The sequence below is a fragment of the Branchiostoma belcheri genome, unplaced genomic scaffold (genome assembly GCF_001625305.1).
Source record: "Branchiostoma belcheri isolate BF01 breed outbred unplaced genomic scaffold, Haploidv18h27 scaffold1, whole genome shotgun sequence".
Lineage (NCBI taxonomy): Eukaryota > Metazoa > Chordata > Leptocardii > Amphioxiformes > Branchiostomatidae > Branchiostoma > Branchiostoma belcheri.
This window is the reverse complement of record NW_017802379.1, coordinates 7,939,887-7,955,466: the sequence shown is the minus strand read 5'-3', so window position 1 is coordinate 7,955,466 and position 15,580 is coordinate 7,939,887. Positions and strand designations below refer to the sequence as shown.

Genomic DNA, 15,580 nt, shown 5'->3' with positions numbered 1-15,580 from the left:
ACAATGGACTCTTCCACATTTACGACAGGGTTGGCCATGGTGGAAAGAGCGGTCCAGTCCGGGAGGCAGAAAGTCGGTCCAGTCTCACAGCCCACCACACTGGGGTCACTAGGCGCGCACAGTTTGACACTGGCACCACCACAAACTAACATAATGTAAAGAAGCAGGGCTATCAGCTGAGTTTGTGTGTGTGTTTCCGCACATTTGTAGTCAGCATAACTTCAGAACGCCTTTATGGATTGTGATATTTGGTATGCTGGTAGGTCAAGGTCAAATATGGGCCTCCTGGTGACCGACCTTGGTACTGCAGCAGAACTTTTGTATTTTGAGGGAAAACAGATGTGCAAACACGTGTGGTGAGTGAGTGAGTGCGTGAGTGAGTGCGTGAGTGAGTGAGTGCGTGAGTGAGTGCGTGAGTGAGTGAGTGCGTGAGTGCGTGAGTGAGTGAGTGAGTGAGTGAGTGAGTGAGTGAGTGAGTGAGTGAGTGAGTGAGTGAGTGAGTGAGTGAGTGAGTGTTAAAACTGCAATTGGAGTAGACGTAGTGATTGGGTTATTTTTGCCGTGTTTTTTATTACTTTTTTACCGGTTTCATTTTTGCCAAGGAATTTCTTTTCTCACCCAACCCCGCTGACGTGTGTGATAATCCGGCACTGTAAAATGGCTATCCCTAATGATAATTTGATGGTTCCCGGGGAGGAGGACTGTCACGTTTCTTGAATAGGTTTGCCCCGCCCTGGGGTGAGTGCCGGCAGAGGTTGGGTGGGGTGAGAAAAAATTCCAGTGCAAAAAAGAAACCCCGATAAAAAAAGCCTAAAAACACGCCCAAAATAACTCAAAACCCAAACCTCTGCTTGGAGAGTAACGATTCTCACCTGCGCCAGAGATTGCAGGATGCAGGTAATCATAGATTTAATTGGATTTTGTCACCCCTTTGAGCTTTCTGTGGGCCTTGGCAATGCCCATCACTAAGACAACCACGCCTTCAAAATCTATCGTGCATAATCTGCCAAACAGTACCAAAACGATTTCATAGCCTTCTGTCGAAGGCAAAAACACATATATTTCATGGAGGTTTGGAATCTCCGAATTCTTGTTATTTTGACATGTCCACTTCCTGAATGACACCTATTTGCAATGGAGTATAAGTTTGATTCAAATTTACTTTGTAAAGAAATGGCCAGAAAATTGACCTAATATATCATCCTAGCGTTACATAATGCAAATTTAAGACAAAGCAGACGTTATGTAGAAAAACCACCGATACTGACTGCAGTAGCAAAAGAAGACTACTGAGAACAGGTGAATTGAGCAATTTCTGTTGTCATCTTTATTAAAAGTCTAAAGAAAAATGAAAAATTCTATTAGACCACTATGTTAGAGCGCCTAATTGGCGTGTGACAACTACTTTAAAAACAACAGTTATCTATTTAAGTATTACAAATCAGATACAAATCATACACACACATGCAAAGAAACTCGTTGTCGTTGTCAGATTACAAAGCCTTCAAGTTGATATAATCTGGCAAGATTTACCAGTTTTGTCACGTCAGGCAATAGCACGAATTTCGGCTATTTTGTCACATGATAGGGCCTAAGAAAAAATGCTGTGTCCGAAGTCTCAGCCTATCGACACTAATTTTTTTTCAGGATCGAAACCGGAAGCACAACATTTTCCTAGGCCTTACGCCCTGGGAGTGGGCTGTTCGTGGTAATGTTTAGCTTCACACGTGTCATGGTTTCATGTACTTAGCCTCTATACCAGGCACCGCGGATCTTCTATGGCCCGGGATCTTCTCTGGTATACTATCCCTTTATTTTGGCCAATTTCTACTATTTTTCCAGCGATCCGCTGTGCCTGGTAGAGGCTATCATGTACTATGTGTCATGCGACAGCCGTGCTAAATTTAAGTCATATATTAATAGAAAAAGGTTAACATCCTTGATATAACATATCCAGAATTAGAAAGACCTTTCAGGATCGCCGGCATTGGTAGGGCATGGTTTATGAAAGGTCTACATTGCCGGTTCGAAGTACATCTTAAAGTCATTGATCTTAAAAAAACGACCCACTTCATTCAGTTTTTACATTGTATGTATAGATAATCATTAGTAGGTGTTCTTGCTGTTTTATACATTTGCACATTTCAATATTTACAAGCAAACTGAGCTAGAACAAAGTACCGTAGCAAAGGTAAACATTCGTTGACTCATGATTCAAATCTTTGTGGGTTTCTTCTTTTCATTATTCCATTTAATCGCCTGTTGAAAAGATAAAACTTACCCAATAAGCCAGCTCACAGTTCCAATTGCGCAGGTGCAATGTGGTCTAATGAAAGGCCTCAACCTTTGACCTCAGACCGCAATGCATCACGACTGCACATGTGCACTTCGAACTAAGACTGACTTATATATCGCAACGGCATTAAATGACAGCTCAATTCGTCACATCGTTTTAGCCTTTACTCTTAAGGAAGTGGCTGAAAAGGCTAGAAAATGGCCAAATAGACAGATAATGTACCAGGGGAGTTGCTCATCCTTAAATCACCGGCAAATGTGACATGCTAATTATCTTAGCATGAAAGTTCATCTGTGTTGGTATACTTAAGTATGACCAAAAGGGCTTAACTTTCTAGCCAACAATAAGTAAATTGGGACTGAACAGAGACGGGGGGCGACACAGATTACCTGACACGTACTACCCTTTGTTGCAATTACGTGTTTCCGACATCACGTCCCGGAAGCTACAATGGAGGGGTCCATATTCCGTGAACAAGGCCGACGGAGTCGATCGAAAATTTGGGTAAGTCCCAATTTACTTAGTGTTGGCTAGAAATTTTAGCCATTTTGGTCATAATGCCAATTATCTGTCCAATTTCTTCTCTTTCTAGCCCTTCCGAAGCCTGGTAGAGGCTATTAAACAAAGTTTGGCACTTTCTACAGCATTCCCAGGTCCACCATGGGCAGGCTCCCCTGATGTCTGCAGACGATATCTTCCTCCACCTCCGCCGGATGCCCGATTCCCGCCCCGTTCTGCGCACGGACCCGGATGCTGTACGTCATCCCCTCGTCCAGACCCATCAAGGTCACGTGGGTCTGACACGTGTTCTTCATGAAAGTCCAGGAGTTGCTGCCTTCCCACAATCCCTCTGTAAGAACAGAATGAGAGACAAGAAATGTTACATCTTGAAGCAAGTTTAACTGAAATTTACAACGCAAGATATTGAACTTTTTAATTTTTGAAATTTTTAGTCGATATATAACGTTAACTCCTGTCTTTGTCAACTTATGCAGATGACACACGTGAGTTGGTGAGCAGTGGATTATATTTTGCAGGAAGTCTGTTGCGCCCCTGTCTTTGTTTCTGCAACTGCTCTCCGAGTCACGTGTGTAATTTGCATGGAAGCGGTGGATTGTCCATTCCTTGAAAACACTGGAGTTATACGTTCCAAAATTGGGGTAAGTCCAATTTCTTGTGTTGGAAATTATACTCAATTGCTTCATAATGACTTCTAATCAAACGGATACCCATACTTTCAAGGCAATGTTACATCTGGCGGGGATTTAGATAAAACTACACTAATCACCTTTTACTCTATAAATTCAAACGGAAATCGTTTCACATGTTAAGAGTACGTGCTCTTTATAAGAAATGCTTAATCCTTGATGATTTTGAAATTGTCGATGACATTTGATCCCGCTAGGTGTCGCACTTACCTATAACGTAAGTCTCCACCCTGGCGCCTCCGTCCCAGTCAGGTTTCTCCCAGGACAGACCTATACTTGTCTCCGTCACCTGGGTCACCTGAAACACCAGTACATTTACCGTCAGTGGTGGAAACAAAGTTTTATGACTGACAAGTACCATAAACATGAAATGGAACCTGTTTAAAGTTAAACATTTGTTCCAACACATGAGAATTGTTCTCACCTACAGCTTTCGACCCGTTACTCTAGTCTTCTTCAGTAGACTGACCCAGTGAGACTAGTCACGTGACTTCTCTGAGGTGTGACAGGCTAGGTCAACAAAGGTAAACATTGTCGATTTACAGGCAGGGTCGATTACCCAACCGCGACGGGGGCCGACATCGTTTACCAGATGCCTTAGCTTTGACCCAGTGGGTCAGTCCATTGAAGAAGACTGATGAAAAGACTTGTACCTACCAACACAGTTCAACTTTCATTATAGTATAGGATGAAACCATTGAAAAGTTGAACAGGAGAAGCAAGTATGAAAAGGTCTAGATAAAGTACCTCGAGGATTCGTGGTGGGTCGGGCACCTCAACCGGGTCGGCCGCCAGGGTCGGTGTCGTGGTTTCCGCCGGTATGCCCTCTCCATACTCGTTCACGGCCGTGACCCGGAAGTAGTAGTGGTTCCCCTCGACCATGTTGACCCGGTAGGAGTTCCTCTCCACCTCCCTGTCCACAGGACCCCACGTGCGTCGTGACTGTTCTCTCTTCTCAACAATGTAGTGTGTGACCAGGCTACCGCCATCCTGTAAAATATGTTAATTTACGTATTGAGCACTTGAGATCAGTACCAGGTGTATATTATAAATGCATTCAATACAATTCAATTTTACGGCGGCAAAATAAAAAAGTATTCTCGATGAGAAAATCTGTTTTACTGCCATTTCTTAGCAATTTTTTAGCATTAAAAATAGCCCCAAAACGCGAGCAATTATACTACCTATAAATAGCTAGAACCAGCCTACAATACAAACAATACAAGCAACCATTTTCCGTCAGCGACATAGCATTTTTGCCTCACAGATATCAGCTTGCTATAGGGTAGCATACTTCATCTTACTTCATGATTGACAAGAAAATTGAGTTTGAAAATCCAGTTTTGCCTATCGAAAATTGCATTAGATGCCTTTAAAAGAGTCACATTCACAGCAACAAAGTACGCAAAGACTAACTAAGAGCTAGCTAAGAGGAGAAAGAAATTAACGGCTCTCGATTTAGTTAGACAGATTAGCCCAAGAGGCTCGGTGGGCGTCACTCCACCGTACAGGTGGGGAAGTCGTGTAAAGTGCCTTTCCCAAGGGCACAACGTCGGGCCACGGCGAGCATCGAACCCAGGACCTAGTGGTTCCGAGTCCAACGCTCTACCGTTGCGCTACCGACGCCACAACAGTTGAGAGGAGAAAATACAAGACATCACCTTCTCTGGAGGATCCCAGTTGAGCACGGCCACGTTCTTGTTGGCGTCCTTGACGCGCAGGTTGACGGGGGCAGAAGGACTGTCCAGCACCTTGACGTTGAACGTCACCGTCTTGGCACCGACACTATTCTTAAGGGTAAGTACATATCTGAAGCAAGAAATGAACCAAGTTTCACAATCAACAAAGGCTAAGATGTTAGAAAAAAGGTTCAAAATAGCGTATTTTTCTATTAACTTGAAAGTGGGTTTGTTCTTGAACCTAGCCAAAGACAGAAATATGGCATGTGTAGAACTAGAACACAGACCTCCCAGCATCAGTTCTGTCACAGTTCATCACCATCAGTTGTGTGTCCTTTGTGGTGGTGTCCACTGCAATGCGACCTTCGCGCTCCTGAAGAAGACGTACCGACAAAAGTGTATACTCCGCATGAAATTATGATCCAAAAAGCGAACAATCAAGTCTCTACTGCCTTCATCAGGACCGAATGACCAATTGTTTAAGACATGTGACTTTATAATCACCTGCATGTCTGTGTGTGTGTGTAAACAGTGGTCGAAAGAATAGGGAGGTTGTACTAAAACACATTCCTCCGATGAAGAAACAAACGTCATGTAATGAAATCATGGTATACCTCCTGCGGGATGGACCACGTGACTTCCGGGGCAGGTCTCCCGCTGATTCCCGCCTTGAGGTGAAGAGTCTCCCCAGCATGCACTACGGTGCCGCGGGTCTTCATGGGATCTACATCCGCTTCCGGTGGCTCAAGCCTGTAAAGGTTATTTTGAAATCATTATCTATCCTGTACATCCATACTCTACCTTTCATCTCATCCTCTATTGCTCAGAATTATTATTATTTGACCTAAATCTCCTTGACAAATTTTATTTATATATTTCACACTTATAGGGCATTTGTGGTTAAAAAGTGTCCCGTAGTATACTAGTAAAGTAGGTTTATAAAGTACCTATCCTTTGCTTCTACAGACTGAACGGTCTCCATCCCCTCTCCCTGGCCATGTTCATTGACGGCGCTGACCCGGAAGAGGTACTCCTGACCTGGATCCAGTCCAGTCACGGTCATGTTGCAACCCTTGATGACGTCACAGGTGTGACACTTGCGCCAATCTGCTGTTGCATCTTTCACCTCCAGGACGTATCCTTGAATGGCGGCACCACCTGCGAGGTGGAAACCAAGCAAAGTGAGCAATCATCTACCAATGGATACTGCCAATGGTACAATAACGTGACATTCAGCACCAAGGACAGACACACTTAAACTATGGGTATGAAAAGGATAATTAGTTGGAAATAGCAAACGATAGAGCATAATGCATCTTTGTTGTTGAATAATAACCAAGACAAGACATTAATTTTAATGTGATGAATAATGCGGTAAATCAATGCCAATTTGCAATGGAGAAAGCAAAAATGTACAGATTCAGACGAAGATTAGCTTTGTGACTAATCTAAGACGAAGAATAAGCTTACTAGAAGACCCATGCCTAGCATAATCTCTAAACGAGTACATGATTTTTTTTAGCCCTTGGATATACCTTTGTCCTCCGGCTGTGTCCATCGCACGGTGGCGGAGGACCGGGTAGTGTCCAGTACGGTCACACTGGGCGGCGGGCCCGGCTTTCCAATGTTCCGTGCGACGATCCGACCCGACGATACGCTGAATCTATAGCAAGCACAGAAAGTGAGTAAGTGTGGGTGAGAGTGTAGAATGCCTGTAGGACTGAAAACCATGTAAATTTAAAGCAAAGTGTTGATAATTTTAGGTATTAGTATGGAACTTACTGTGATGTATATGCCTTTCATTAATTGATTTTGATGATGTACTACAGATACAAATTACTATGTGAACGACACTGCGAATATATCAAATTTTCAAATCATTGTATCATACCGATAGCCTATATAAATAGAGATTGTTGGTAAAATTTTAGGCTATATGCTGATATGTATTTTAGACAGAGTGAAGTGAGGTAAGTTGTATAAAGTACTTTTCCCAAGGGCACAGCATTGGGGTATATGTAGAGAATTCGAACCCGTAGACAGAGGATTCGAACCCTTTGCCACGCTTCACCTCTGTGGAGGATCGATGACCGACCAAGACGTACTTTAGATATTTCTAAATTTGTTAGTTACAGAATGTGTGCGTGCCCACTCACTTGCCCACCCCCGCTGCGTTCACCGCCGCGACTCTGAAGTCATACTCCCCTCCCTCCACGGCGGGTACGGTGTAGATCTCCGTGGCGATGGGGTCCGTGGTGACCCGGTCCCAGCGCACGGACGTACCGGTCTTCTTCTCCAGGACGTACCCGAGCACAGGGCTGCCCCCGTCGGCCGGAGGAGCGTTCCAGCGCAGGACTATCTCTTTCTTGGAGACCTTTACAATATTCCTCAAGGGTTATATCGTATACCGTGTGGCTTTTTAAAACGAGTACAATCGTTACTTCTTATTCAGAATTTTAAGACTTTAACGGTATGGTTGTTTCTATTATATTACCTTTTATCCTGTAAAATTGCTTTTACCCCCTCCTAGCCTTTCAAACAAAATTGCAAGCAAGCAAAAACTGTACAATCATCGAAACCAAATGCACTGTGCGTTTGACGGATCAATACGAAGGCCCACAACGACAACTTTTTTCGCTTACGCAAAACTGCTGCTGTTGAAACAGTTGGTACGAATATTCCTTGCTATGTAACGGTGTTACCTGTATTGGTCTGGGCATGTCAGGTGCTTCAGGTGGCTCGAAGGTGTATTTAGCCTCCATCTGTGGCGTCGTTCTCCTGTCGCTGACGCCGTACATGTTCTGTGCACGCACTCCAAACTTGTAAATCCGGCCGCCCACCAGTCTGGTCACGGTGCAGGGCGTCTTACGGACACTGCGGCTTGCCTCCGTCCACTCTTTCTCCTAAGTTTTAGGCAACGGGTGGTTAAATTCGTCTCTACAAAATCAGTAAATGTTTAATGACACCTTCACAGATGGGAAACATTGTTTTTTCTCAGTTTCTTCTTTTTCAGTTCCAAAGTTCCAAACAAATAAGGTCAATGGTCTGGACTAGACGGCTGTCACCATGGTAACTGATGCTGTAGCAGACACCCCGTGATGTTGGATTACATTATGTAGCAAGTGGCAGGACAGGATCTGGTCACCATATTATACATGGATGTGTTTGAGCAGGAATAAACAGAGGGATAGTTTGTTAGCGTAAAACGCGCCAAGGTAAACATGGTGCTTTGCAAATGTTACCTTAAGCTTTCTAGTTTATCGCGTTATTTCAAGAAACTTCCTATCCGTGATTTTTATTTAAAAAATCTTTTTCATAATAGATTCCTTACACTATGCCACTGACCTTGAAGTCATACTTTTCCACAACATAGCTGGTGACCTCTGAACCGCCGTCGTCCTCAGGCGGGCGCCACGTGACTGTGGCGGACTCAGGGGTAATCTCAGTCACTTCAACATCTAAAGGCGTGATGGAAAATTACATCAATGACATGTTTTCGTAAAACAACTTAGTTGGAGCTTCGTAGTGAGGGCAACAATGCAATTGCACAGTGCAAATTTTACTCAAGGTGTCCCACTTCCACATTTTATTTTCAAAGGGCAGATGTTTGTTTAAAATTATTGTTGGGTTGAGTGTTGGGGGAAAAAGAAGAGCTAAGGCAAAATTAATGTTGTGTTTCTGGTTTCCCTCTTGAAAAAAACTAGGTTCAGGAGGTAGGGATTTTCTTCTTTTTTTCTTTATTTTAGATTTGCTTGTGAACAAATATTTCACCCGATTTCCTGAAAATAATTCCTTTGGAAATACGTTAAATGAGGTTTCATAATTCAGAGGATTTGACATTCATATGTCAGATCGGAAATTCATAGTCTTATCAGCGGTAGATGAAAAAATCGGTCAGGAAATAACCGGAAACACTACTTATTTTTCTTAGGCCATGTGAGAGTTGAGATAAAAAAATTGAAGTTGACTGACCCTCGGGTGGCTGTGGTCTGTCTGTAACCACTAGTTCCAGTGTCTCGGACGCCGTCCCTAACTCGTTCTCTGCCGTGATGACGTATTTCCCACTGTGCACACGTTCTGATGACGCAATATAGAGCTCACAGGTTGGCCCGACACTCTTTTCCGTGCTTGTTACCTGTAGGATAGTCCAACGGATTTAATGAGTTTGAATAGTTGTGAGAATAATTGTAAAAGAGAAAAAAATTATTTCAAGAATTATTACAGTTTAAATGTGCCAAACTATTTTTAATCCCTGAATGTATGTTTTTTAGAGTTATAACTTTTGTTCCAACACTAGAGCTTTTAGTTCCCAGCTAGAGCTTTCGACCAGTCACTCGGATCTTCTTCAATAGACTGACCCAGTGAAACTTGTCACGTGTGTGACGCCAACACTGGGTCAAGAAGCCCAGAGTAATTGGTCAAAAGCTCTAGGTGAGAACAAGTCTTTGTGAAGGAACAGAAGTTTGAATTCTAAACATGTACGAAAACAACTTCGTGTTGTATGGCTTGGAATTCATGTTGTTGTTTACAATTATTCCAACTTATTGAAATAAATAAATAGATAAACGACGTGCCTTACTGTTAGGGGTTTAACTTTCCTTACCCTGACTCCGGGAACTTTCAGGATGGCAACGTCATCTTTGGTCCAGGAGATAGCAGGGCGTGGCTTCCCAACGACACTGACGATGAGATGGACGGACTCTGGGGCCTGTAACCGCTGAGATGTCTTCGTTTGAGGGTCCACCTGCATAAATGATGAAACATTTAATTCTACAAAGACGGGGGGCGCCACAGACTTTCTGCAATATATAATCCACTGCTCACCGAGTCACGTGTGTTATCTGCATACGTGACGTCACAGAAGCGGTGGCTTGATCATTCCTTGAGAAAGACTGAAGTTGTACAGTCGAAAATTTGGTTAAGTCCTAATTCTTGAGATGGAAATTACAGTTTACATGCTTCATAATTAATTCTACAAGTTGATTAATCGTGGATGATGAAAAAATGACTTATGAATTGACCTATTATGACCTACAATAATTTATGTCTAGTTTGGCGTACAAAATACTTATAACCACGATCACCATAATCATTATGTTATCCAGCTGCGATCTATAAAAACTAGTGTTCTGTGATCATCACCTGAATGACAGGAGGCCGTTCCTCGTCTTTCAGTACCACGGGCGGCGTGGAGTCGCTGGGCTTACTGACAACACCGGCGGCGTTACGGGCAGACACCCTGGAGTAGAGATTTAACGCATTCTGTTGCAAACATGTGTACTAAAATCGCGGGTTTACATATGCCTGATGGGGGGGGGGGCATGATTAGTTATTTCATGTTGCACATCATATTGGACGCAGGCCAGTTTCAAATGCCATATGGAAAACATTAGTGTCTCCGAAATACAGCCATACAGGGCTTGCATGTGACGTCACAAGCTTAAGGTATAAAATATGAAAAGACACCGCCATGTTGGAGGGTGTGTATAAATCCAAGATGGCGAACGGTCATGCAGATCACACAATAGTATGAGAGAGGTATTAATTATCCCAAGGAGGTTATCTCCAATTCTACCTCTATGATTATCCAAAGGCTCAGTTTACAGTGGCAAAGAGGGCGCATGCATATGTTGGAGGTCATTTACTGCTTAAAACCGTCTCTCAAGACGACTATGCACGCCATGTTTTAACCCACCAACATGGCGGATGGTTGGTGACGTCAGATGCTACGCCACAGCCACCTCATAACAACACAAAGGATCACATAGACTTGAAGATTTTTTGTTTTCGTTTTTTTTTAAGGAATGGTTTAATGCAAGGCCTTGAGCTAGAAATATGAGAGAAATTAAACATGGCTATGTCAAGAGATGGCGGTGAACGTTTGATTTGAAAGCCTGTAGATTGTAGGTTGGTGGGAAACACTTGTCAGGGAGGGAATTCCAAAGCTTGGCCGTACGGGGAAAGAAACTGTCACTGTAAAAAGATTTCGAACAAGGAATTTGGAAGGTGAAGTTGTGTGAGCTAGTGGAGAACCTAGTGGTACGCTTAAAAGTTCTGAGTGGTGGAACTAGTTGAGTGCAAGGTTGAAATCTCGTCCGTACCTGAAAGCAGTCACCTCGTCTGTTGGTAGGTTATTCACGGTGAAGTTGGTGTCCTGCACGTTAGAGTCGTTACACAGCATCCAGCTCTCCTCCGCGTCCTTCATTTGACGTCGCTCGATGATGTACGTCACGATGCGGCTTCCACCGTCGCTAAGGGGCCTTGTCCACTTCAGGGACACTGAATTTCTAGATACTTCTGTAACCTATTAGGAAGGCGGGTAGAGGTTCTCATCTGAACTATGAAAAGCAAATTTTAAAAGCAGTGCTTGCAAGAACGCCATAGTTTGTGGACCACAGAATTGATACCCATTTCAAACAAGCCACAGACACAAAAGGTGCACTAAATAACGTGACGTACGGACCCCCCACAAAGCCCAAACTTGCACTTGACTTTGGCCTTCACAACGGTAATCTGCCTGCCAAAAATCATGGACGTCGAATCATGCCTGCCAGAGTTATATTGCTAAACCCGCAGTCACCCACAATGCATGCGGCGAGACAATTCCATAGTCTTTCTGATGAAGACAATTATACCATACCTTCAAGTCTGTCGGTTGGTCAACAGGATCGATGATCTCCACCAACTCGGTAGGTCCGCTAGGGGTCCCCACTCCAGCGGCGTTCACTGCGCTCACTCTATGCTCGTATTCCAGACCCTGGGAACAGCAAAAGTGTGATGGTTTTAGATTGGTGCCAGGATGTTTTTCGTAATTAACCGAAAATACAAAATAATGCACGAATGATAATTCAGCGTTTTAAGTGCGTGTAATATCTACCTTAACGAGCCCCTGTGACCGGATCTCCAACTTCCTGACGGGAGTTCTGTTAACTTTGACCCAGCGGCGACTGGTCTTCTCACGCCGTTCTACAATGTATCCTGGGTAAAAAAATATATATTAGAATGAAAGTGGTATTATGTAACATTTTTGCATAAACATTGGTAATATTCCATATTTAAAAAATACCCGAGAGATTGTGATTTACTTCCACTTTTCAATATATTTGCGCAATTATCTCACATTTATTACATTTGGCACTACAACATCCCACACGTGTGCCACCACAAACTACCAGAATGTAAACAAACAAACATGGATAACAGCTGTGTTAACTTATAAGGCGCCATATTTTGTGAAGAAATGACCAGAAAATTATTTTTTGTATCTTCCTAATGTTATATAATGAAATTTTGGTTATCTATAGATTTAGAGCATTCTATCACAAACATGAGAAACTTGAGATAAAGGTTTCAGTGGTTCGTGATTGGTTGATGCTGACCTGTGATCTCTGACCCGCCGTCGTCTGCAGGTGGTCGCCATGCCAACGTGACGGTGTCACCGGACGCGTCCAAGATGCGCACGTCTCTGGGGGAGGGCGGGATGTCGTACGGGTTCTTGGCGACAATGACGTCAGACTCTATGGGACGTCCCGTTCCAAACCTGGAACAATACGTGTAAAAATCTTGAATGGTAACATTTGCAAATCAAATGCATAATATTTGTCTTCACATAGTCTAGCCCTCGGTTTATTGTACATGTCACTCTTGAAAACATATTCATACATGGTATATATGGGGAACAGCCCCTCCAACTGTCTTGCCACAAAATATAACCCAACACCACAGGGTGTCTGCTACAGCATCAGTTACCATGGAGACAGACGTCTGGTCCAGGTCATTGACCTTATTAGTTTGGAGACAAAGCCGAAGAAGCAAAAAGAATATGTATTCATTCTGCTAAGCCTTTACATGTAGAGACTTATTCGCCATTGTATATGATGATCACGATCTATGATGTGGTGTAGGTTTTTTTTTTAATTAGAGCACCATAGAAGTTTTTGCCAACATTTGAAAGGCTGGCATGAAACATATATTGTGCCAGTTGAACCATTATAACTTACTTGTTTTCTGCGCTGACCCTGAATTTGTACTCCCCATCTGTGATCAGTCCGGTCACACGGATCGTGTTCCTCTGTACGTTAGTGTTCACGAACACCCAGGTCACCCCGAAACTGTCCGTCTTCTCAACAACGTAGTTCATCACCTGAAAAGCAGCACCCACAAATGTATCAATACGCCGTCTGAGACGGGGGGCGCCACAGACTTTGTGCATTATGATCCACTGATCACCGAGTCACGTGTGTCATCTGCATAACGTGACGCCAGTTCTGACTGGAGTGGTACAGTCGAAAATTTGGGTAAGTCCAATTTCTTGTGATGACATTACAGTTTAAACTTGCTTCATAATGACTTCTAACATCACAGATGAACTTCTAAGAGGTTGTTCCAAGGTGTGCTAAGTGTGAATGTTGAATGTGTGAACCAGCCCCATGAGGCGTGGCCAAAAACAGTTTGAAATGAATTCATCATGGCAGTTTTGGGGACATTTTCAAGTTGATTGCAACACTGTAATATAGGCTCCACTCCTGAGCTGTCGCCAAAAAACACGTACCTCCGCTCCCCCGTCGTACTGTGGTGCCGCCCATGTCAGCACAGCTGTTTCTGCGGTGACGTCACTAACGGTCAGGGGGCCCTTAGGGGGGTCTGGAGGACCAATCACTTCAATCTTGATATCTGCCTTGTTAGTCCCCAGCTCATTAGAAATCTGAAAAAAAACGGACGAGGAATTTTTTGTTAAAAATGAGAAAGGCATAACAAATATTAAGATGGAGTTTGTCAAATATGCGCTCCTACTCTTCAATTGCTGAAATTGATTTTTATCATTTCATTTGATGAATCTTACTCTTTTGTTTTTCAGTGCAATTGTGCCACAAAGTTATATTAAAGCTGCATTATGTAACATTAGGACGATACAAAAGTTAGTTGTATCAACACTACGACATTGCAAATTAGTGCCATTCAGGAAGTGGACTGCGAGGTGAAAAATATGACGCATTACGAGTGTGTTTAAAAGCTTGAAGCACAGCTGTCAGCCATGTTTATTTACATTCTGGCAATTTGTGGTGGCACCACAAACTGAGGGCACCTCGTGTGGGCTGTTTTAGTGCCAACCATAAATGTCAATGCTAAAATGTTATGTTAAAATTGCAACGGTAGATTACAATCATACGAATATTTCTAAATAAATATTTCAATTTTCAAAATGTTACATAATGCCCCTTTAAGTTGTCATTCAATAGTCCATTTGCCTATTTATATAGTCGTGTCAATCAAAGTCTATCGTTACCTTTAACGTGTACACCCCTGCGTCTGTCCAGTCTGCACCCCGCACCTTCAGTACGGTGGAGATGGGGGTGTTCCGGATGCTACACCGGCCCAGGTTACGCAACTCTTTGTTATCCTTGTACCACGTGACCGTTGGTGGAGGGTCGCCGCTGATTGGCAGATCAAGTTTGATGTCATTTCCGGACTTGATGCGCAGGGTTTTCATTCCACCCGACATGGTGTTGTTTTCCTTTGTTTGCCGCTCTGTAAATCCTTTTTCCTGTAGCAAAGGGACAAAGTAAACAAATCATCAAGCTATACTTTCGACAAGATGGTGGCCCTCTCGAAATTACGACATTGCAGATGGTAGGGCAAAGGGATAGGCTTTCTATGTTGTTATTGGCAACTATTCCCGAACAAAAGTGTTCAAAAGTAATCTATAAACCCGTGATTAAGACTCAAAAACACATTGGCAGGGTACTCCAACCCCTACAGTACCCACCGTGAGAAAAATTAGAAAATTGTATAAGTTGGAAACTCGCGTGAATACTATGATCATTCTAATATGCACTGTAGGGTAACTCCCAGGGTAACAGTTACTGGAGATTCGCGCCTTCCCAGAAGCTCAACGTTTCATAACACAGTTACGACTGTGAATCAGCTAAATTTCTCGCCAATAACAGGGTCGACGTCATGATAGATGATTCAGTCGTTTGTCAGAGACCAGAATGTTCTACCGTTGTGTAAGAACAGAACCGTGTACTATTGATATCATGGCATACGCTAATCTGCAGCCATTAGACTAAATTTAAAAACTGTTATTAAATATGTCTATTCGTGAATGTTGTATGTAGATTCAACGTTTGGAAATGTACCTTACAAACTTGAATCCAAAGCCATTTCTTGAAAGATTACTTAGATGTAACGAAAGGTACCGTTTCGAAGCAAATATCATTGCATGAAATGTTACTCAAGTTATATCACGTCCAAACAAGGAACAGAAGGACAGTCCCTGTGTACCATTAAGTAATCTATCTAGCAACATAAAAACGGTTTTCAAAATGATAGTCATTGGGGAGGGGGGTACAATAATTTTTGATGGGTACTAGCGCTTCTAACATCTGTTCCTGTCT

General features: G+C 43.0%; 1 protein-coding gene across 1 annotated transcript; it reads right to left on the bottom strand.

The window, feature by feature from the left end:
- Positions 1-2,117: 2,117 nt before the first annotated feature.
- Positions 2,118-14,723, bottom strand: LOC109465444 (titin-like). Its single transcript, XM_019762733.1, has 21 exons — positions 14,470-14,723; positions 13,735-13,887; positions 13,184-13,326; positions 12,563-12,723; positions 12,061-12,161; positions 11,824-11,940; positions 11,285-11,487; positions 10,326-10,422; positions 9,787-9,927; positions 9,156-9,318; positions 8,529-8,641; positions 7,886-8,086; positions 7,340-7,557; positions 6,719-6,846; positions 6,131-6,341; positions 5,798-5,933; positions 5,471-5,556; positions 5,166-5,313; positions 4,252-4,494; positions 3,715-3,802; positions 2,118-3,146 (listed from the first exon to the last, which is right to left on the bottom strand). The coding sequence occupies exons 1-21, from the start codon at positions 14,683-14,685 to the stop codon at positions 2,935-2,937; spliced, it is 3,279 nt and encodes a 1,092-aa protein (XP_019618292.1). The 5' UTR covers positions 14,686-14,723; the 3' UTR covers positions 2,118-2,934.
- Between the last annotated feature and the right edge of the window lie 857 nt (positions 14,724-15,580).

Coding starts and splice junctions, on each gene's coding strand:
- LOC109465444 (XM_019762733.1), bottom strand. CDS start 14,685: ATGTCGGGTGGAATGAAAACCCTGCGCATCAAGTCCGGAAATGACATC. Junction 13,888..14,469: donor CAGGGGTGTACACGTTAAAG/GTAACGATAGAC, acceptor GTTTTTTTTCAG/ATTTCTAATGAGCTGGGGAC. Junction 12,162..12,562: donor CGGCGGGTCAGAGATCACAG/GTCAGCATCAAC, acceptor TTTTTTACCCAG/GATACATTGTAGAACGGCGT.